Source organism: Pelophylax lessonae (assembly GCF_965119305.1).
Source record: "Pelophylax lessonae genome assembly, chromosome: 3".
Lineage (NCBI taxonomy): Eukaryota > Metazoa > Chordata > Amphibia > Anura > Ranidae > Pelophylax > Pelophylax lessonae.
Genome location: NC_138770.1, coordinates 456,931,649 through 456,956,305, shown reverse-complemented (window position 1 = coordinate 456,956,305; position 24,657 = coordinate 456,931,649). Strand labels below are relative to the sequence as shown.

The 24,657-nt window shown below is 45.7% G+C and overlaps 1 protein-coding gene across 1 annotated transcript in view; it reads right to left on the bottom strand.

Moving 5' to 3' along the window:
* The window catches only part of PLG (plasminogen), a 157,477-nt gene that overhangs the window by 20,611 nt on the left and 112,209 nt on the right, over nt 1-24,657 (bottom strand). The window contains exons 15-16 of the mRNA XM_082251594.1: nt 20,358-20,432; nt 926-1,066 (exon numbers count right to left, since the gene is read on the bottom strand). Coding sequence (XP_082107720.1) covers nt 926-1,066; nt 20,358-20,432 — 216 coding nt within the window. The remainder of the gene's footprint in view (nt 1-925; nt 1,067-20,357; nt 20,433-24,657) is intronic.

The following is a 24,657-nucleotide window of genomic DNA, read 5'->3' as shown; positions in this document are numbered from 1 at the left end:
GTTTCTACTCCACCCCCTCTTCTGTTGTATATGCATAGCAGGGAGCATTTTGCGTGTGCTGATGCAAGGGGCCAGCACTTGAGGTGGAAGAGCCTGGTACATTGGAGTGGGGGTTCCAGCACCCACCACACACTGCCACTCTACAGGTTGGGTGCTTTATCACTCTTTTCTCTGCGAGGTGCTGGAACACAGAGTTCTTGTGCCCATCCCGCCCCAGCCACTCTGTGTATTGCACACGGGGTGAAAGCCATGCACATGGGGATGACCCCATGCGCACGCCTATGACTGCATTCCAGAACTGCCAATATGAACAAAAATATGTAAGGCCAGGGCTTTTTTTCAGCGGGAACGCGGGGGAACGCAGTTCCGGCACCTCTAGCACTGAATGTATGCCATGACAAGGGGTGCTGGAGGGTCTACTGATGCTGGATCTATTGATTCTGGAGGGGATCTATTTTTGGATGGCAATCTATTGTTGCTGGTGGAGGATCTTTTGATACTGTGGGGTAATTGTTGCTGGAAGGGATCTACTGTTTGGGGAGGGGGGTTTACTGTTGCTGGCTGCTAGAGAGTCTATTGATGCTGGCTGCTGGGAGATCTTTTGCTGCTGCTGGGGGTCTATTGCTGCTGGGGGGGTATATTGCTGCTGGCTGTGGGGGATCAATTTTATTGCTTTTCTTGTTATCATAACAAAATTTCATACATTCCACTACAAAATTATACTTGGCTCTATATTCTCTAAAAGGGGCTGTACTGGAAGCTGGGTAGGGGGTGGATCCAAGTGTCGGTGCTCAGAGGTGGGTAGGGGTGGAACCAAGGGTTAGTGCTCGAAGGTGGATAGGGGGCGGAGACACAAAGTAACTTAGAAAGGGGAGTTCCTGCACCTTTTCTCTGAGAAAAAAAAAGCCCTGTGTAAGGCAATTACCTCTTCAGCTTCAATAGTGCTAAATCTGCATTTAATGGCTCCAGGAATAGTTTTTCAACATCTCTGACTTGCTTTGATGGTTCATTGCCCACTTCTTTATGGATTCCAAGATGTATTTTGTAATATGATGGTTTGCTGGAGCTGTATAACAAAAAGTGGACAAAAGTCTATTTATTAACAATGTATCATGCTGATATGATGAATAATATAATAATTAAAAATAATGACCGTGACATTAGCTATTTCTGTTTATGCAAGGCATTATTCATCCTTGTATACAAAACACCTTATGCATATATAAATAGCGTTTTCCCTCGAGGACAACCAGTGGTGCTGCACTTTTTCAAGACATTCAGGCAGCATCACAGGCTTATTTAGTAACAATTTAAAATTGCTGTGCTAACAATTTACGTTGTGACTTATTGAAAAAAAAAAACATTTTATGAAAGGTCCGGTCCCTGCTACTCCCTCCCCCACCCCCCCCCCCCTCACTTCCCCACTTTGACAGCTAGCAGGGGACCTTCTCTCCCCACTACCATGTCAAAATTCTAAAAAAACACGGCCATGCGGGGCTTTGTCACTCATTCACAGTGTTCTGTAAATGGAAAACTACAAGTTCTAACAGCCTTAGTGGCTGTTGGGTTGTATATCTCAATGAACTGCCATGGCGCTATGAGCGCTGTGGTAGTTCATTAATTCTTCCTGTCAGCATGTATCAGCTTGCTCAAATGAGGTACGAGCAAGCTGATACACTAACAAGCCTGCAGGATCCTGGAACAAAAAATAATAAATGCACATAATTTTACAAGCAAAAAAATGTGCAGTTAATAATTTTTTGGCAAAAGGTGAACTTATCCTTTTAAATAGCTCTACATGGAACATAACAAGGTATTACAGATATTCATAATTGGTTGAATAAGACACCAGTCCATCCAGTTCAACCTGAGTGAGTATGTGTGTGTGAGATTGTGAGAGAGACTACTATTTTCCTTAATCCCTGTACATTTTGTTTTCTAAGAAACAAATCTAATAGTTTTTTTTTTTAATTTATCAACGCTCTGTGCTGATACCACCAACTGTGGAAGGGAGTTCCACATCCTTATACCTCTAACAGTAAAGAACCCCTTACGCAGTTTGAGATTGAACTACTTCTTATGCCGCTTGTATTGCCGTATGTCTTTTCTAGAGAACTTAGGTTAAATTGTTTCCTCCCAATGCTAGAGTCAAGATTCACCGGTTTGTATATTAGGATCATATTCCCTCTTAAGCATCATTTCTCCAGTGAGAATAAGTTCAATGTTTGTAGACCTTCCTTATCACTAAGGTCCTCCAGCCCCCTTTTTAGCTTTGTTGCTCTTCTCTGGACTTTCTCCTGTTCAAGCACATTCTTCCTGAGAATTGGTGACGAAAACTGGACCACATATTCAAGATCTGGCTGAACCAAAGGTTTGTAAAGTGGTAGAATGATAATTTTATGTCCTAAGTAAAAACCCTTTATAATGCATGCTAATAGTCTGTTCGCTTTGCTTGCTGCAGTCAGGCATTGCATGCTATTGCTGAGTCTGTGATTTACCAGGACCCCCAGATCCTAATCCATTCTCAATTCTCCAGGAGGTTCTCCCCCTAACATGTAACTTGCATGCATATTCTTAGCTACCATGTGCATTATTTGGAATTTTTCAATATTAAACCTCATCTGCAATAAAGTTGCCGACCCTTTTATTTTAACTAGGTATTCTTGTAAAGTTGATTTATCATGTTGGGAAGTTATAGTCCTGCTTAGTTTTGAATCATCAATTTTATTATGGATCTCCATTTCAGTTTGAAGAAAAAGGAAAATATGCCCGTTGTGTGGTGCTGGAAAAACAGGCCTGGCAAAAGCCATGTTAATGTTGTTTTGACTGATATAGAATAATAGAATAACAATATATTCCCTGTGTGCGTCAATTCCCTACGTTTTCAGTTGCCTGGGAAGCATAGATACAGCATACAGCCCCGCTGCCAGCAACTTATTGACAGGCTGAAATATGCATTGAAAGGACGCTACACTGAATAATACTTGTGTTTAGAGTTGTGCATGTTCAAGATCATATGCCCATAATTTAGAATTTTTGCATGTTTCTGAATGCATACAAACTGGGTACCACTAGGTGCAGCATCCAGCCAATGCATATTTTATCCTGTCATAGATTTTAATAGGCTGCTGGCAGCAGTGTGGGACATTGCAACTCTGCCTCCCAGACAGTCAAAGTTGCTGTGATTTATGCACAAGAGCAATCATGTGACCGTCTAAGCCCTGCCCCACCCATTAACATGGCTCAGGGAGCTTGATTGACAGATGAGTATTTCATCATTACTCCATTGCTATTTATTGTACTGTAGTCTATGTCAATGGGTGGACAGGGCTCCAGCCATCATGTGATTATTTAACCACTTTACAACCGGAGGATTTTGCTGTCTTCCGTCCAGGCCACTTTTTGCGATTCGGCGCTGTGCGACTTCAACTGACAATTGCGCGGTCGTGCGACGCCGTACCCAAACGAAATTTACGTCCTTTTTTTCCCACAAACAGAGCTTTCTTTTGGTGGTATTTGATCACCTGTGCGATTTTTACTTTTTGCGCTATAAACAAAAAAAGAACGTTTATTTTGAAAAAATAACAATATTTTTCACATTTTTTTATATGAAATTCCCCCCAAAAAAGATGTAAAAACCAATTTTTTTAAAAGTTTTTGGCCAATTTGTTTTATGCTACATATGTTTGGTAAAAAAAATCGCAATAAGCGTATTTTGATTGGTTTGCGCAAAAGTTATTGCGTTTACTAACAAAGGGAAAGATTTCTGTCATTTTTGGTGTTTTTTTTTTAACGCGTAATGGCGGCGATCTGCGATTTTTTTTTGCGGGACTGCGACATTGCGGCGGACAGACCGGACCCCTGACTGACATTTTTGACACTTTTGGGGGTACCAGTGACATTACTGCAGTAATCAGTGCTATATATATGCACTGTTACTGTAAAAATGACACTGGCAGGGAAGGGGTTAATTTTATTGGAGAGGGAGGGGTTAATGTATGCCTGGTGCTTACTGACGTGTAGGGGGGGAGGTGACTATGTGATTCATGGACAGATCGGATGTCCAGCTATGCTGAACAGTCCGATCTGTCACTCCCTGTCACTATGGAGATCCGCCCGCTGTGTTTACACACAGCGGGCGGATCTCCAGACTCGATCCCCGACGATCGGGTAAGAGCAGCGGCGATCGCCGCTGCTCCTCCCCTGGCCCGACTCCCGCTGTGAATGAAAACAGCGGGAGCGAGCCTCCGGCGGCGCGCAAGCGCCGCCCAGAAGGGGAGGAGTCCAGTCACGTTAATACTACGTGACTGGACGATAACGAACCACTCTGCCGCAGTAGTATTACTGTGAGCGGTTGCAGAGTGGTTAAAAAAAGGGATTTATATGTAAAGAGCATTATGTGAAAGAATCCCATGAAAGCAAACTCTGTCAGATTGTGAAGACATCTCCTGTGCACAGCCCTCTTCAGATCATCCCACAGATTTTCAATTGGATTCAGGTCCTGGGCTCCGGCTGGGTCTTTCCAAAATGTTGATCTTCTATTGGTGAAGCCATTCTTTTGTTGATTTGGAGGTATGCTTTGGGTCATTGTTACGCTGAAAGGTGAAATCCATCTTCATCTTCAGCTTTTTAGCAGAGGCCTGAAGGTTTTGTGCTAACATTGGCTGATATTTGAAATTGTTCAAAAGTTCCTCCACCTTGACAAAAGCCTCAGTTCCATCTGAAGGAACCACTATGCTTCACTGTGTGTATGTTTTTTTTTTTTTTTGTTATGGTAATGTGCTACGTTGGTTTTTCTCCAAACATACTTTTTGGAATTATGGCCAGTTCAGATGGCACTTCAGTTTTCGTAAACATGATACAATATTAGTCCTGACTAAGGGTTTCCCTCTTACCTCTTTTCCTGGACTCGTAGTGAACTAACTTTAGAGGAGCTGACCTATCTGTTCCAGAAAGCTTACAATTGGTGGTTGTGTGCATCACTCTGTTCATGATTGTTTTATATGCAAAGTACAGAGCTTGATTTGACTGCTATCTGCCTGATGAAGCAGACATGGACCCGTGAAACTCATCGAAGTCACAGCAAGCATTCTATCGCTCAAGTTTGACGGGGATGATGAGTGATGATATATAATAAAATCTCATGTACTTGCAATGTTTACATGCAATATTGTTGTCTTCTTAAACTTCATATGTGTTTTTTTTTAATATTTGTAGAATAAAACAACGACTTTTTATACAAACGCGTGCCATCTTTAAAGTCCTTTTTTCCATATTTAGGTTTTTCTCTGTATATATAATTTATTAAGACTGTGGTCCTGGACACTATGGGGGATATTTACTAAACCTGGTGCACTCAGAATCTGGTGCAGCTGTGTATGGTAGCCAATCAGTTTCTTACTTCACCTTCTTCAATTAGGCTTTGGCAATAAAACCTGGAAGCTGATTGGTTTCTATGCAGAGGTGCACCAGACTTTGCACTCTTCAGTTTTAATGAATAAAGCCCCGTACACACGTACCGATGGTCGGCATACAAATGTTCCTCTTTTCTCCCCGGGATGTCGGTGTCTGCTGAAAAGTGCAAAGACAGCACAAGGACAGCGCAAGAATTTTGTCCGCCGACTGCAGAAGTGATGTCATGTAATGGTTAACTTTCCCTGTGTTTTCTATTTTCTGAGCATGCCCAGTCTTGCAAATCTGCGGTCTGTCGGCCGAATTGTGTACTGACAGGCGAACAATCGTCCGTTCTGGTGTCGGCATACAAATATTTTCATGTTTGCAAGAAAGACTTTTGTCCGCGGATTGTGCGCAGACATCTGTCGGAGGCACCATACTAACACGCGTACAATCGGCAGATCCTTCGTCCACCGACGTTTGTATGCCGACGATCGGTACGTGTGTACGGGCCTTAACCCCCTATGTGTCCATTAACTAGAAGGTCTCCCATTGAATTCCTTCCTCCCATCAGCTAGCTTAATTTTAATGTTGCTGTAGGCTTCTTGGGAGCCTCCTAAACAAGTTTTCTTCTTGTTTTTTCATCTATTTTGAAGGAATGTCTAATTCTTGGTAATGTCACTCTTGTGCCATATTGTCTTCATTTAGTGATGACCATTGTCACTGTGTTATATGGTATATCTAATTACTTTTTTTGAAATTTTATCCTGATTGATACCTTCCAACAATGATGTCCCTTTAATGCTTCGTAAGCACCAAAAGATGATTGATGTTTTGGAATGACCTAGCCAGAGCCCAGACCTCAATCCAATTTGATTTGGAGTGCTTTTACAAGGAAGAGTGGGCAAAGATTCCCAAGGTAAGATGTGCCATGCTGATAGATTCCTACCCTAAATGACTGTATGCTGTGAAAAAATCGAAAAGTACTTAAAAAAAAGTAGGCAGAGGGGTGCAGCTCTCGTTCTGTCATATGACAGCGCCCCAGAATGGCCACTCTCGCATGTCCGCGGGGCATGCAGCGTGGCGATTGCGGCCACGTCTTCGGATATGGCGCAACGGCGATCTTGGTAGAGAACTCTTTACCCATGTGATTGGGTGTGTCCAATCACAGCCGGTGACATGTAAATGCGTAAGTGCCATTTATCGGCGCTTCTCGCCTCACACTGTCAGAGTGTGTGACGAGGACAGCTGATCAGTGGCTCCTCCTCAAAGGGGAGTGCAGGACAAGTAATCAGGGCACTGATCTATTAGTAATTCCAGTCAGTGCCCATCAGTGCCTTCTCATCTGTGCTGCCCATCAGTGCCTCCCGTCACTACCCACCAGTGCTGCCCATCAGTGCCCATCAGTGCCACCTATCAGTGCTCATCAGTGCCACCTATCAGTGCTCAGCAGTGTGGGATATTAGCGCCTCCTCATCAGTGCCACCCAATCAGTGCCCTTCAGTGCCACCTCATCAGTGCCCATCAGTAGAGCCTATTAGTGCCCATCAGAGCTGCCTCATCAGTGCACATCAGTGAAGGAGAAAAATTACTTATTTACAAAAAATTTTGGTAAAAAAAAACAGCAACCCAGGGGTGATTAAATACCATCAAAAGAAAGCTCTATTTGTGTGGAAAAAAATGCTAATAATTTTATATGGGTACAGCATTGCACGACTACGCAATTGTCATTCAAAATGTGACAGTGCTGAAAGCTGAAAATTGGCCTGGGCAGGAAGGGGGTGAAAGTGCCCTGTATTGAAGGGGCTAAGGGTGTGCATATTTATGCAACCACATTATTGAAAGTTTTTTTTCCCCCCTTTAACCACATCCATACCGGCGTATAGTAATATGACGCCGGCAGGATGGCTTTACCGTTCCCCGGGGGCGCGCAGCGCAGCGATCAGGGATGAGGCTCGTCCCTCGGACATAGCCCACTCCTGATCAAGGTAAACAGCCAATAGAAATTGGCTGTTTACCATGTGATCGGCTGTGTCAATCACAGCCGATCACATGAGCGGCTCCAGCGCAAACCGCTCGTTCTCTCTGCAATGCGCACCCCCGGGGGCACGCAGAGCAGCGATCGGGGACGAGGCTCGTCCCTCGGACAGAGCCAATCCCCGATCTAGGTAAAGAGCCAATGAAATTGGCTTTTTACCACGTGACCGGCTGTGTCCAATCACAGCCGGTCACAAAGGTCAACAGAGAACACAGTAACTAGCCGTCACCGTGTTCTCCTCCTCACATACTGATCCTGTGTGAGGAAGAGATTGTGGTAACAGCTAGTTACCAATTACTGTGCACTCCAAACACACTGATGGCCCCCCCAATAAAGAGCACCTGTCACTAGCCCATCAAAGTACCTGTTACTAGCCCATCAAAGTACCTGTCACTAGCTCATCAAAGCACCTGTCACTAGCCCATCAAAGTACCCGAGTACCTGTCACCAGCCCATCAGGTACTCTGATGACAGGTACTCGGGTACTCTGACGGGCTGGTGACAGGTACTCGGGTACTCTGATGGGCTGGTGACAGGTATTCGGGTACTCTGATGACGGGTACTCGGGTACTCTGATGACGGGTACTCGGGTACTCTGATGACGGGTACTCGGGTACTCTGATGACAGGTACTCGGGTACTTTGAGTACCTGTCACCGGAGTACCCGTCATCAGAGTACCCGTCATCAGAGTACCCGAGTACCTGTCACCTACCCATCAGAGTACCTGAGTACCTGTCACCTACCCATCAGAGTACCCGAGTACCTTCCACCTGCTCATCAGAGTACCTGATGCCTGAAGTACCCGAGTACTTGACGCCTGCTCATCAGTACCCATCACTACTCATCAGTACTCACCATTTACCCATCAGTACCTATCACCTATCAGTATCAGTACTGATCATCAGTACCCATCAGTACAGTATCAGTATCACCTATCAGTATCAGTACTACTCATCAGTACCCATCAGTACCTATCACCTGCCCATCAGAGTACCCGAGTACCTGTCACCTGCCTATCGGAGTACCCGAGTACCTGCCACCTGCTCATCAGTACCAGAGTACCTGTCACCTGCCTGTCGCCTGCCCAACAAAGTACCCGAGTACCTGTCACCCTTCATACAGCCACCATGACCAAGTCCAAAAAGGTTTATATACGTCCTCCGTTTAAACCTAAATACCGGTGTTATGGCAGCAGATAGCTGCCATAACCCTGGTATTTTTTTAAACGGTGGACGGTTGGCTTTCTGATAAGAGTGGTCCCAGCGGCGGATTTGCTGTGGGATCACCCGTCCGGGATGGCGGAAGAGGTGCCCCCCTTCCCGCTGCATTCCGGTCCTTTTCCCTGCTTACCGGACCCGCCGGCAGTGGGGAAAACTATCCGGTCCCGGATCCTCACAGACAGGATGTCGAGTGAGCGCAAGCTTGCCCTCACTCGACTCTATGGTCTTGGAGGACCGGAGCTACGGAAAATGTCGTTACCTAGCAACCGGTTTAAAGGTCCTTTTTTTTTTTTTTTTTCATTTTATAGAATTATTTTTTTTTTTTCTATCTTTTAGTGTACTTGTGAGATCTGAGGACTTTTTGACCCCAGATCTCACAAAAAAGAGTTCCTGTCGTGCCCATTTCTATTACAAGGAATGTTTACATTCCTTGTAATAGAAATAAAAATGATCAATTTTTTTTTTTAAACGGTGTAAAAATAAAAAATAATAAATAAAATAAATAGTAAAAAAAAAAAAAAATTAAAGCGCCCTGTCCCCGTGAGCTCGCATGAAGAAGCGAACGCATACAGAAACCCGCCCACATATATAAATGGTGTTCAAACCACACATGTGAGGTATTGTCGCGATCGTTAGAGCAAGAGGAATAATTTGAGCTCTAGTAACTCTAAGATGGCAACCTGTAGAAATTTTTAAAGTGTCGCCTATGGGGATTTTTAAGTACCAAAGTTTGTGGCCATTCCGTGAGGGTGCGCAATTTTGAAACATGACATGTTGGGTATCTATTTACTCGGCTTTCACATTATGGAAACAAATTGGGCTAACTTTACTGGTTTCTTATTTTTTAATTCAAAAAAGTGATTTTTTTTCCAAAAGACCGCTGCGCAAATACGGTGTGATAAAAAATATTGCAATAATCTCCATTTTATTCTCTAGGGTCTCTGCTAAAAAAAAAAATATATAATGTTTGGGGGTTCTAAGTAGTTTTCTAGCAAAAACAACTGATTTTAGCTTGTAAACACCAAGTGTCAAAAATAGGCCTAGGCAAGTGGCTAGGATGCATGATGGTGCTCCATGCATGTTGGGCCCCTCTATATGGCTAGGCTGTGAAAAAGTCTCACACATGTGGGACTCAGGAGGAGTGGTAGAATGTATTTTGGGATTGTAATTTTTGCTGTGTACATGCTATGTGTTAGGAATATCCTATAAATTGACAACTTTGTGTAAAAAAAAAAAAGTTTTCATTTTTTTCCCACATTTTCCAAAAACTTGTGGAAAAAAATTATATGTTCAACCCATAATGCCTCATAGAATATACGTTGGAGTGTTTGCTTTCCAAAATTGGGTCATTTTGTGCACTTTTCCATTGTATTGGTGCTCTAGGGCCTTCAAAAGTGTGATAGGTAGTAAGAAAGTTTTATGTTTATTTATGCTCCTAGAACGCCTGAAGGTGCTACTTGGATGTGGAGTCTCTTTTTGTGGCCAGGCTGTGTAAAAGTCTCACACATGTGGTATCACCATACTCAGAAGGAGTAGGAGAATGTATTTTGGGGTGTCATTTTTGCTGTGTACATGCTATGTGTTAGTAATGGCTTATAAATTGACAACTTTGTGGGAAAAAAAAGAAAAAACATTTTTTTTCTTAATTTTCCCAAGAATTTTGGGAAAAAATTATAACTTCAAAAAACTCACCATGCCTCCTACTAAATACCTTGGACTGTCTACTTTACATAAAGGGGTCATGTGGGGGGTATTTGTACTGTCCTGACATTTCAGGGCCTCAAGAAAGGAGATAGGCCGTCAGTAGCACATCTGGTGTGATCAATTTTCAGCAATTGGTACCATAGCTTCTAGACTCAATACTTTCACACAGACTAAATAATATACACTAATTTGGGTTCTTTTTACCAGAGATATGTAGCAGTATAAATTTTGGCCCAAATGTATGAAGAAAAATTTATTTTTTGCAAAATTTTATAATAGAAACTAAAAAAAAAAGTGTTTTTTTTTCCAAAATTTTTGCTCTTTTTTTGCTTATATCACGAAAAAAAAAAGAACCCAGTTGTGATCAAATACCACCAAAAGAAAGCTCTATTTGTGTGAAAAAATGATAAAAATGTTGTTTGGTTACAGTGTAGCATGACTGAGCAATTGTCATTCAAAGTGCTGAAAGCTGAAAATTGGTCTGGGCAGGAAGGGGGTCTAACTGCTCTATATGGAAATGGTTAAAGAAACCCGTTAGTTTTTTTTTTTTTTTTTTTTTATAACATTTTATTGAAGTTCAAGAAAACTCATTTTACAAACAATTTCAAAAATTGAACCACAGAGATGATGTGATAACATAGAAGTAATTGCGACCAGAATATTGTTCACAATTAATGTAATAGAATCACGAGGAACTTCAGAGCATAGAATGAACTGCAAAGAAACTGTGGGATGATATGAAATTTTCAGTGGTATAAAAAGGGGGAGGGGTGGGGCAGGAGGGGAATAAGAAGGAGGGAGCAGGCGGGTAAGGAAGAGTTGTAGAGAGGGGGGGGGAGGGGAGGGGGGGGGGAAGGGAGGATAGGGTGGGAGGGGGGGTGAATGGGATGATGCGAAAAGGTATGAGGGAGAAATGGATTCGGGTACGGAGGAGAGAGGTAGAGGTTAATGATAATAAGGTTGTGGCATACAGTAGAAGTCCTTTGCCATATACTACATATGTAACCTGGATATGGGGGAAAACTGTGCGTCACAGGGGCAAACATGAAAAAGTCAAGCATAAAAGACACCTTCAGAGGTATTATTGATAGCACTCGGTTTCGGGTGGGTACACCACTAGTTAGGAAACCAAGTGCTATCCTCAATCACATTCACTTGCAGGTAGTAGTGTAGTGGGTCTTAGGTCGATGCTATGGAAGGAGCCACCCTCCTGGGAGGGAAGCTAGACCATTTCTTAGTGAAACGGGTGGCAGAGTTCGTGGGGTGAAGGAGCAAGCCCGTAGCTTCTATGTCACGGAGAATATGTAGGCTATTCGTTAACTCTGTAAGAGTTGGGGGGGACGCCTCCATCCAATGTTTTAATATCAGCCTTCTCGCTATCATTAGACAAGTCATCAGCCAAGGCGTGTGGCCAGTTAGGTGTTTCCAACTGCTCTTCGGGATAGACAAAGCCTTATGATTGGTATATCCAAACAGTAGGAGGTAAATATCCTTAGGGAGTTGGATTCCAGTATAACGTTGTACATAGCGCAGAGTTTTGTCCCAAAAGGTGGAGATAGGCTGGCAGGTCCAAAACTTGTGAAGTAGAGAAGGGTGGAGTTCGTTACAATGTGTACAATGATGGTGAAAAGTGTCCGGGGACCATCGGAGATGAGGAATATACGCTCTGTGGATTATTTTAAATTGTTGTTCCCTCCAGAACTCATTAGTGATGTATTTGCGTGTGGTAAGGTAGCCTGATAGGATTTTTTGGTGCGCTTCATCTGAGTGGAGGACTTTATTCCAAGATTTAGCTACGGTAGTTGCAAGTCCTTGGGAAAGTTCCGTATATAGGGGCTTGTATAAGTGAGAGATTTTGTGTTTATTGTGTTGCAGCCAGGAGTCCACTAGGGAGGGTTTAAAACGTCCTTGTGATGGTAGATAAATGGAGTTCACAAAGCTGATGCACTGTCTATAATATAGATAATGACTTGAAGGAATGCTATACTTAGTGGAAAAGGCTGTAAAGGACAGAGGTTGTCCGGTGGAAGTATCAAATAACTGCGCAAACCGTTTTACCCCCCACCTTGTCCAATCCCCATATGCAGTATATTGCTGGGCTTGTGGAAACATGGGGTGTCCATGTATAGGCAAATATTGGGAAAGGCGTTGGGGGGTGCCTAGTCGCCGTCTCACCTCCCTCCATGCCACCACCGTATCTCTCAGTAAGAGATTATGCCTCAAGTGTATTGGGAAATCCCCTGTTCCACAATGCAGCAAGGCTGCTAAGTCGTACGGAGCGGCCATGTGGGTTTCTAAAGTAAAGTTGGTGTATCTCGACTCAAGGCTCAGCCAATCTAGACAACCCCGCATGAGACACACAATGTTGTACATTCTTGTATTGGGGAGATCTAGTCCCCCTGCCTTCTTGGCCAAGTGAAGCTTTGCTAGTGCAATTCTGGGTCTCTTGCCCCTCCAAATAAAGGAAGTGACTGCCTTGTGTAGACGTTGGACATCGGAATGCTTGAGTAGAAGTGGGATAGTTTGAAGAGGGTAGAGGAGTTTTGGAAAGGTGGCCATTTTGTATAGATAGCATCTGCCAGAAACTGACAAAGGAAGGTTCGCCCAGTTTTTAAGTTCCGCAATCATTTTATCAATGGTTGGGGTGAAGTTTAAGTGGTAAAGGGAGGATGGGAATCTCCCTATTTTGACCCCCAAGTAAGTGATATGGCTGGAGGTGACTCTAAGAGGAGAGGCAGATGCCCAGGAGGGGGTGCGTGTGGAGTTCAAAGGAAGTATTTCGCTTTTGGAAAAGTTGATGCGGAGGCCAGAGCAGCGTCGGTATGTATCAAAAACGCCCTGTATTATGGGTAGATCGTGTTCGGGGTCGGAAGTAAATATCAGTACGTCGTCTGCGAACATTGCTGTACGCAATTCATCTGGGCCCACTTTTATCCCCCGAAGCTCAGGATGCGACAGCATTAATCTCGAGAGTGGCTCTACTGCTAGATTGAAGAGCAGAGGAGACAATGGACAGCCTTGGCGCGTCCCTTTGAACAAACGGAAAGAAGGAGAAATATGACCAGCTATCACAACCTGTGCCTCGGGGGAGGCATACATAGTCCGTATCAAATGAAGAAAAGGGCCAGAAAAGCCCAGATGCACTAATACTCTGTCTAGCCATTGGATGTTGACATTGTCGAATGCTTTTTCAGCATCGAGTGTTATTATGGCTGCTTGGTTGTGGGGGTCTGCCTTTGACATTTCTAGCGCTGTCAGGACCTTTCGTAAATTGGAGGTGGCCGACCTTCCCTTAACAAAGCCAGATTGGGTCGGGTGTATAAGAGAAGGTAGTATGGAGGCCAATCTATCAGCCATGATCTTGGATAATAGCTTGGAGTCCACATTAAGAAGTGAGATTGGTCTGTAGGAGCCTGGGTCCACAGGATCTTTACCCTTCTTGTAGATTAATTTAATATGCGCCTGATATCCCGTTGGTAAATAGGCATTGCCGTGAATGATGTGGTTGAACACAGACAGCAGAGTGGGGGCAATCGTATCTACTGCTAGTTTATAAAATTCTGGGGTGTACCCGTCCGGACCGGGAGACTTGCCTAAGGACAATTGTGTGATGGATTTCGTTATCTCTGCCAGTGAGATGGGGGCGTTAAGGAGATTTAATTGATCCCGTGGGACTTGGGTGAGGGTGACCGAGGAGAGCCATTGCGAGGCTGCGTCCTCGTCGTATGGTTCGTAGCTGTATAATTTTTTGTAAAAGGCCTCGAAGGTCTGATTGATTGCCTCTGGAGATTCCACAATCTGACCATCCGCGTTTTTTAGCTGGGTGACATGTGTAAGTGTGAATGTTCCTCTGCAGAGGGAGGCTAGCAGTTTCCCTGGCTTGTTGCCAAATGAATGATACTTCCAGTCTTGATGAGACTTATATAAAAGTTCCCTGGTCTCAGCCCACCCGTCAAAGGCCGCCTTAGCCTCTCGCCACTTTTCTCTATGAAGCATAGAGTTAGATTTATTTAGCTTGGCCTGTGCCTCAGGTAAGGTGTCACTGGCTTCTCTAAATGCCTTAGCTATATTCTTTTTGTATGCTGAGGCATAAGAAATAATCCGACCCCGGAGTACTGCTTTACCAGCCTCCCACAGGAGTATTGGCGATGTGGACGGAGAGGCGTTATTGGCCAAGAAATCCCGCCATGTGTCCCTGACGAGTGAGGTAACCCCAGGGTCCTTGGCTAAATAAGAGGGGAACCTCCACAGTCTAAGAGACGGTTTGTCAGCAACTAAGGTGAGGTCGACTAAAACTGGGGCATGATCAGATATCGCAATATCATGAATTTTCGGGGAGACCGCACAGGGGAGCAAAAGGTGATTTACGAAAATGTAATCTATTCTCGTGAGCGTGTGGTGAGGGTTGGAGTAAAAGGAGAATTCTCTACTATCTGGGTTGTTTAGGCGCCAAATGTCCGTGAGACGCAGACTGTCCGTAAAATTCAATAAGAGGGAGGAGTGGTGAGGATGTTTTGGGGGAGGAGCACCGGCTGCATATGATTTATCTTCAGTGTGCTGCATAAGCTGATTGAAATCACCTGCCACTAGTAAAGGGAGATGTAAGTGCGGTGCCAGGTTTTGTGTCAGCATTTGGAAAAAGGAAGGGGAGGGAACATTGGGGGCATAGACCCCTGCCAAGACCCAGTCTTGTTGGTCAGCAGTGAATTGGACAACAGCTACCCTACCTTCCTTATCTTGATAAATGGGCTGGGCCGTGGCTGCAAAATGTTTGTGTACCAAGATTAGTACCCCGGATTTGCCCTTCACCGCGGGGGATCCAAAAACGTGTCCCACCCAGAGTTTTTGCATACAGTGGAAATCCTTTGCTTCTAAATGTGATTCCTGCAGGACAGCAATGTCGGCTCCCAGGCGTTTAAGATGCCTGAGAACCGTCATTCTTTTGTTTGGAGACCTAAGCCCTTTCACGTTCCAGGAAACTATCGTCATGGGGGATCGTAGTCAAGTGGCTGATCCGCGAGTCGAGTAGCAATAAAAAAAGGTACCTGGAAACACAGTGTGACGCACAGTTGGGAATAACAGAACCTCTGTGTATGTTGCATGTCAAACATATCAAAGAGTAACACTAATCTAAAATAGTCAAAGGGTGAAAGCCCAACAAGGGCCTGGGAAGTTAAGGGAAGTGTGAAAACCATAAGGAGTGCAAACTTCACTTTTTTCCTCATCAAGAAAGCAATCGGACAGACAGCGTTACCGGCTTGGAAGGGTTGTTGTCCATGACGAGATGTAATAAGCCAGCGATATCCGATATTTCAACGGTGGGGCATCAGCAGCCCGGAGGCTCAGCATAGACAACAAAACCTCAAGACGGCTAGCCCCCTGCACCAGTAAAAAAAAAAAAAAAAAAAAAAACACATATAGACCTATACATATAGGTTAAAGCATGCAATATCACATAGATTACTAGACAATAAGACATCTTAGCAATATTAAACATCATAGAACCTGAGGGAGACATCACGGCCGCAGCTGGAGTAAGAGCAGAGACACCAGGTGAAAAATCGCCTGAGACGAATAATGAAAAAAAGGCGAATTGGGTGTCAACTGCTGGACCTTAGCGGGAAACGTGTGCAAATGAGAGAGAGTCAAGACATAAATCAGCGATTCCAGGAGCGGGAAGAAGAGGGACCATTGGTGCGCTGTTTTTTGGCTGATCCTTTCCTGGGGCTCCGTTGTTCCCTGGCACCTTGGGGGCGCTGAAGTGGAGGAGTGGATGGAGGATCCAGTGTTATATTGAAGTGTCGTTGCATAAAATGTGTAGCTTCCTCTGGGTGCGTGAACGACTTTTGCTCCCCCGATAGATCCGACAGGCGTAGCGTGGCAGGATATGCCAGGGTAAATTTTATGGCCTTTTGATACAGGGCCTGACATATCGACTGAAAGGCTTTGCGGCGGCGGGAAACTTCCTGCGAATAGTCCGCGAAAATCAGCAGTTTTTGGCCATCAAGTTGTAGAGCTTTTGAATTGCGAAATGATTTAAGAATGTTCTGCCTGTCCACATAGTTCAGGTACCTCACTATGACGGGGCGCGGAGTACGTCTTTCGTTAGAAGGGGCACCCAGACGGTGGGCTCTTTCCACTGTACACGGGGACGTGATTCCCAGGGCCAGAGGCAAGCGAGTCATAGCAATGTCCATGAGAGACTCTGCCCCTTGGGACTCGGGAAGACCAATGATCCGGAGGTTATTTCTCCTAGATCTGTTCTCCAAATCATCTATCTTTTCCAGGAGATATTTCTGTGTTTGCTTGGCTTGGTGATCCAAAGCAAATGAGCCCTGCAGCTCATCCTCCATGTCGGAGACTCTATGCTCCAGATCAGAGATCCTTTGGGAGTGTTCTCCCATGTCCTTCCTGAGCTGTGCCATCCCTAGTGCTATGGCCTTATCCACCGCTTCGGTGATGGTGGGAGAGAGCAGGGATGCCACAGCCTGAGCCAGAGAGGCTATCTGTGCGTCTGGCAGCGGTGACTGACCTGGTGCTGCAGGTGCGGGCGGGAGAGATGCGTCCGCCATGTCCGCCTCCGTGCAGGCCTGAGGTGGAGCCGCGGCCTTGATTTGCGGAGCGGCGGATGATCCGCCGTGGTGCAGGAATCGATCCATTCCACTGCGTCTCCGGGCAGAGAAGAGGTGGATCGCCGGGTCAGAGTGCTGCTGGCGACGGTGGAAAAGGCTTTGTAAGCGGTAATTCCCGGAGCCGCTGTCCCACGCTGCCTCTTACATGGGCGCCGGAACCGGAAGTCAGTTTTTTTTTTTTAATTGCACATATTGTAGGTCATATTAAAGGTAGAAAAATTTCAGAGGTGATTTATCTTGGTGTGATTGTTTTTACATCTCAAAAAAACCCAGTATTTTTATAGGGGTGTAACTATGAAATCAATTAAAAAATCATATAAAACAGCACTTAAAGTGTTAACCCCTCATAAGTGTTCAAACAATTCACACAACAAAATAACAATGACATCTATATACATTAAAGTGGAACTTTAGTCATAAAATTAAGTCCTGCTAGATCACTTCAGGCTGGCCCCTTTTGCAGGTATAGCTATGTAAAACATTAAAAATAAGTGTCTATTCTGTTTAAAATCCAGTAATACACTTTCTCACTCTGTTCTGCGCATGCTCAGCTGCTCTCCATTTTTGGCATTGTGCTGAAAATCAGAGCCACTAGAGGCTGATCTGCTGATAGCCTAAAGATTTACTGCTGCTCAGGGGCTCTGGCCTTTAGCAAAATGGCAGTCTCCGGCAAGAAGAAACAAAAGCAGTGATGAAGGCAATTTACAGCACACACTAAATTTAGTAGCCTAATTAATCATGTAAAATGTATGTTTCTTGCTAAAGAACATTATTTTTCATCAAGTTATTATGAGTAAAGTTCTGCTTGAAGCGGTCATGAAAAAAAAAACATAAACCACATGTATACAAATGTGTCCATTGCTCCAACAACCTGTAATCAAATCTGTGTGAATTTGTTTATTGAAAAGAAATACAAAGTATCCATTTCACTCCACCTGTGCATCTCTCAATTCTGAATAACAACAAATTATTCCACTCTGTCTTTTATTCCTCTGTGCATGAAATCCAATCCACAGGTGATCCCCGTCACCAGTTAAGCAGATCCGCACTCACCAGACAGTAATGCCGTTGTAGCGTGAGAATTACCTACCCCGTGAGAAAAACCTACCCCTCGTCACTTCCGGCCAGGAACAGCTGAGCAGCGCAGCAGTGCGCATGCTCAGAGCTCCGGATACCTGATGTAAGAACTGAGAACCTGACTAGTGCGCATGCGCACTAGTATGGAAATATGTCGGCGTACTGTGAAGAAAACCTACCCGCGCGGCGGTTACATAAAACAGCTGTGCAGCACTATGAGTCATCTCCGCTCCTGTCCCGGTCACTTCCCTGCTCTCGGCAAGTAAATATAAAAGCGGCTCTCGGCTCCGTGATGTATGTTTTCATACACCCGCCGCCGCTTTTATATTTACTTGCCGATAGCAGGGAAGTGACCGGGACAGGAGCGGAGATGACTCATAGTGCAGCACAGTTATTTTAATGTAACCGCCGCATTACATACAGTGCCGTGCACCGGAAGTGACGAGGGGTAGGTTTTTCTCACGGGTAGGTAATTCTCACGGAACACCGTCTCTCTCAAGATAGGCACACAAGCGCAAAGTTATCCCAAGAGCGATCTTCATTTGTCTGTGTATGTGACTGCTCAGGACTTAGGGCTCTTTCACACACTCCGTCCGTCGGACGGATTCCGTTTATCTCAGCGGGGGATCGATCCACCGATCCCCTACTGAGCAGGAGGATGACAGCTGTTCTCCGCGCTGTGTTCACCCGATGTCCGCCGGTCACACTACGATCGTCGGTAGAGCGGGAGAAAGGCGGGCGGCTTATGTAAACAAGCCGCCTGTCATTCTCCCCTGTGTAAAAATGGAGATCAGACAGTTCTACTATGTAGAACCGTTGATCTCTGTTTTTACAATAGGAGACATGTCCCATCACAGTTAGAAACACGCCCCTAGAACACATTTAACCCCTCCCTCTCCAATACAGTTAACCCCTTCCCTGCCAGTGTCATTTTTACAGTAACAGTGCATATGTATAGCACTGATTACTGCAGTAATGTCACTGGTAACCCCAAAAGTGTCAAAAATGTCAGTCAAGGGTCCGATCTGTCCAATTTTTGGGGGATATTAAACATAGCAGCTATATATGTTAAATACTGTATATAGATATTATTTAATTTGCATAACGAGATTATTTAAATTTTTACAGCAGTTTTTGTTTCCACTGTCTATATTAAAGCATATGCGCATGGGTTTAATGTCACTTTAACCACTTGCCTACTGGGCACTTAAACCCCCTTGCTGCCCAGGCCAATTCTCAGCTTTCAGCGCTGTTGCACTTTGAATGTAAATTGTGCAGTCATGCAACACTGTATCCAAATGAAATTTTTATAATTTTCTTCAAACAAATAGAGCTTTAATCACTACTGGGGCTTTTATTTTTTGCTGAACAAACAAAAAAAGACCAAAAATTTTGAAAAAAAAAAAACAACAACAGTTTTTATTGTTTGTTATCAAATTTTGCCAACTGGTAATTTTTCTCCTTCACTTATGTGCACTGATGAGGCGACACTGATGGGCCCTGATAGGCACTGATAGGCTGCAATGATGGGTACTGATAGGCTGCACTGATGGACACTGAAAGGTGACACTGATGGGCACTGATAAGGCGGCACTGGTGGGCACTGATGGGCGGCACTAAAGGGCAGCACTAAAGGACACTGGTAGGTGGCACTGAAGGGCAATAATAGGCAGCACTCATGGGCACTAATAGGTGGCACTCATGGGCACTGATAGGTGGCACTGATAGGTGGCACTAATGGGCAATGATAGGCACTAATAGGTGACACTTATGGGCAGCACTCATGATAGGGCACTGATTGGCACTGATAGGTGGCACTTGTGGGCACTGATATGTGGTGCTTTGGGCACTGGTAGGTAGAACTGGTATGTGGTGCTGATGGGCACTGGTAGGTGGCAGTGGTGGGTACAGATGCCCCTCTCCTCTTCGGGATCGATGTCCCTCTGACAGCAGCGGTGATCTGCATTTTTTCTCCTCACACTGACAGCTTGGGGAGAAAAAAACAGCTGATCGCCGGCTGCTGTTTACATCACATGATCAACTGTCATTGGCTGACAGCTGATCACGTGGTAAGGGGGTGGGACCGGCCCCTTACTCCGATCTGTGATCAGACGAGTCTCATGGACTCTCTGATCACAGAGCGAGGCGCGCGTGCTCTGCAGGGAGCGCGCAGGCAGCTCATGCACGGGAGGACGTACATGGATGCCCTCCCTGCAATTAAGGTCCATGCTGTAGCCGTCTTTCAGCTATAGCGCGGAAGGGAAGAGGTTAATCATAAATACTATACTTACCGCTCTAAACAGTGTTTTGCTGTGACAACCCATTCACGATCAATCAATGTTCCACCACAGAAGTGCAGATTGTAGCTGTAAGACAGAGAAATGCTTAATTGCATACCAATGCTTATAGAAAGGCATGAAAAGAGTTAACCCTGTTTCATATGGGCTTCAGCTCATAGAAGAGCCGTGTGAACAGCAAGCATTTACAAAGCATTAGCAGAGCTTTTGGTAAGCTTTGTTGAAGCTTTTAAAGTATTACTTAACTTCAGTGTGTAAATGTTAAACACAGATTCTAATGGGAATGCTGATGGCCACTTTAAACAAGCTGCTAGCAGGCTTTCAACAAGCTTCATGTAGTGCTGAAGCCTGCTAGTACCTTGGTTAAAGTGACAATTAGTACCCCCATTAAGGTCTGTGTTCAACATTTACTAGCTAGAGCTGAATGGCACTTTAAAAGCTTCAACAAAGCTTGCCGAAAGCTCTGCTAATGCTTTGCAAAAGCTTGCTGGTCACACTGCTATTATCAGAGGCGGCTCTAGGCTTTGTGAGGCCTAAGGCAAAACTTGGACATGAGGCCCCACTCACGCCCATAATGGGAAAAATAATTCAAGCGATAAAAATTAACTGTATAAATTGCATATATTAAGAGACTTAACCTTTGTACTATGAATTCACAGTTTCTAGAATTTTCTCTAACCAATTCTTCTTTAATGAAAGATCATTAAACATTGGGTATGTATGTGTATATATATATATATATATATATATATATATATATATATATCTATATACATATATATAGATATAGATATAGATATATATATATATATATATATATCTGCTTTTACATCAGTCCCCAGCATTTCCCTATAGGTCACGATTCCCTGAGTCCCTCCTTACATCAGAGTTCAGTGTCCCCCCTTACATAAGAGTTCTCCTTTAAATCAGATTCCCCCCAGCATCTCCTCCTTACATCAGAGTCCACAGAATTCCTCTTAACATTAGAGTCCCCCTCTTAAATCAAATTTCACAGAGCCCCCTTTACATCAGAGTCTCCAGAGTTTCCCACTTACACTGTAAGAGGGAACTCTGAAGACTCTGATGTAAGAGGAGTTCTGGGAACCCTGATTTAGGGGGAATGTTGGGGACTCTGAAGTAAGGGGAGTTCTGGGAACCCCGATTTAAGGGGGAATGCTGGAGACTCTGATGTAAGGAGAGTTCTGGGAACCCTGATTTGAGGGGGAAAGCTGGGGACTCTAGTGTAAAAGGGAACTCTGTGGTCACCAAAGCTCCCCCTTGCATCAGAGTTTCCAGAGACCTCATTACACTTCCCTTCCTCTTTCCGCCACAGTCTAGGGCATGACAAGTCCCACTGCAGAAGGCTGCCATACCTGATTCCCCACAAAGGGCACTGTAAATTCCAGTATAGTGCACTGCCATTCCTCCCTGAGGAATGGAAGCCTGCTATGCTTGGACTTGTACTGCTCTCTGTAGGGGACTGAGGAACTACTGCCTGCTATGCTAAGACTTGTGGTGCCCTCTGTGGGGACTAAGGCATGGCAGCCTGCTATTCTGGAACTTGTAGTGCCCTCTGTGAGGGAGCTGGGAGAAAAACAAAGTACAACTCCAACCAAAACTACCAATAATGTACAGAGTCCATATGCTATATAATGTCACAGCCCCGATACCCCTCACCTTCCACCTCGGGTGCTGTCATTGTGTAGGGCAAAGGGCTCTAGCTCCACCATGTTTGGCTTTGATGTCAGATATGCAGGACTGGCTCAGCTCCACTCTCTTCCCTGGCAAATGACTCTGGCGACTCTGGGGGCCTCTCCTCCTCCCCTAGCCACCCAGGGGCCCTCTCCTTCTCCCCTAGCCACCCAGGGACCCTCTCCTTCTTCCCCAGCCAACCAAGGCCCCCTCTCCTTTTCCTCCAGCCATCCTGGGGCCCTCTCCTTCTCCTCCTCCAGCCACCCAGGGTCCCTCTCCTTCTCCTCCTCCAGCCACCCAGGGTCCCTCTCCTTCTCCTCCTCCAGCCACCCTGGGGCCCTCTCCTTCTCCTCCTCCAGCCACCCAGGGGCCCTCTCCTTCTAATCCAGGCACCAGGGGCCCTCTCCTTCTCCTCCAGCCACCCAGGGGCCCTCTCCTCCTCCTCCAGCCACCCAGGGGCCCTCTCCTTCTCCTCCTCCAGCCACCAAGGGGCCCTCTCCTTCTCCTCCTCCAGCCACCAAGGGGCCCTCTCCTTCTCCCCCAGCCACCCAGGGGCCCTCTACTTCTCCCCCAGCCACCCAAGGGGTATATTCTTCTCCCCCAGCCACTCAGGGGTCATCACCTCCTCCCTCAGCCACCCAAGAGCCCTCACCTCCTCCCTCAGCCACCCAGGGGCCCTCTCCTTCTTCCTCAGCCACCCAGGGGCCCTCCCCTTCTCCCTCAGCCACCCAGGGGCCCTCTGCTTCTCCTTCAGCCACCCAGGGGCCCTCTCCTTCCTTAGCCACCCAGGTGCCATCTCCTTTAGCCACCCAGGGGGCCCTTTCCTCTTCCCCTAGCCACCCAGGGGCCCTCTCCTTTTCCCCTAGTCACCCAGGTGCCCCCTCCTTTTCCCCTAGCCACCCAGGGGCCCTCTCCTTTTCCCCTAGCCACACAGGGGCCCTCTTTTTCCCCTAGCCACCCAGGGGCCCTCTTTTTCCCCAGGGGCCCTCTCCTTTTCCCCTAGCCACCCAGGGACCCTCTCCTTTTCCCCTAGCCACCCAGGGACCCTCTCCTTCTCCCTCAGCCACCCAGGGGCCCTCTCCTTCTCCCTCAGCCACCCAGGGGCCCTCTGCTTCTCCTTCAGCCACCCAGGGGCCCTCTCCTTCCTTAGCCACCCAGGTGCCATCTCCTTCAGCCACCCAGGGGGCCCTTTCCTCTTCCCCTAGCCACCCAGGGACCCTCTCCTTTTCCCCTAGCCACCCAGAGGCCCTCTCATTTTCCCCTAGCCACACAGGGGCCCTCTTTTTCCCCTAGCCACCCAGGGGCCCTCTTTTTCCCCAGGGGCCCTCTCCTTTTCCCCTAGCCACCCAGGGACCCTCTCCTTTTCCCCTAGCCACCCAGGGACCCTCTCCTTCTCTTCCAGCCACCCTCTCCTCCCCCAGCCACCCAGGGCCTTCTTCTCCTCCTCCTCCACCAACCATTGTAAGAATCTTCTAACTTCCCTGGGGCTACTCACCCCCTCACCCCCTTTGTGTAGTAGACACCACAAATATATGACCAGCCTGCAGAGTGACAAGTCGGGGCCTGGTTATCTATATGTTCCTGGGCCAGGGCAGAGCTCTCCTCCCAGAGCAACAACCGATGATAGCAGAGTGAGCTGAATGGGCAGTCACTTCCTACTGATGCAGGTACACGCCCACCGATTCCTCCACATCTTAGGATTACATGATCAGACGGCCAATCCCCAGGCAGAGAAGGTGGGGTAAGTGTCAGCGGATAACAGATACCTGGCAGCCACAGTGAAGGGACTGCAGCACACTGCTGCAACTTTTATATCCGAGGATTTAAAACAATCTTTTACTTGGGAGATTTCCCTGACTGCGCCCTTCTAAATGTTGACGCTCCGCCAATGGCCGCGAGGCCCCTGTAGGTGCGAGGCCTTAGACGACCGCCTACTTTGCCTAATTAGAGAGCCGCCTATGGCTATTATGCAAGCTTCATGAAGCCTGTGTAAAACAAACCTTATATATTATATGTTAGGTGAGTTATACTTGCAGAAGTTACATTTTACAAAACATATATACTTTTGTATTGCTATGCAGTGAATGTGAAGATTTTGTTTTTTCTCACTTCAGTCGAACCTTTAATGGTCTATAAACATGTGCACCAAGCATTAGTGCACAGCCACGTTCCTGACACCTTTACAAATACGTTTTAAGCTAACATGATACAAAATGAGTACTGTATACATGACTATGGAATGATAAAATTACCTTGCAGCAAAATTAAATTATATTGACACTGTGGGGTTGATTTAATAAGTGAATAATAAGTGAATAATACTCATAATATAATATATATATATAATATATATATAATAATAAGTGAATAATAAGTGAATAATACTCATTCACTAAGGTCTGAGTCAAATTCTCTTGCAAAATGCAACTTCCTTTGAAAAGAGAACAGCCTATTTGCCTTTAATCAACCCTTGTAGCTATCATTCCTCTTTACAACTTCCTAGGGGGTCCTGCCCAGGAAAGTCCTCAAAGGCCTTCACCCCTTGGCAGTTTTTAACAATATCAGGTATATCTATCAGTAGTTAGTCAAATCTAAATGGAAT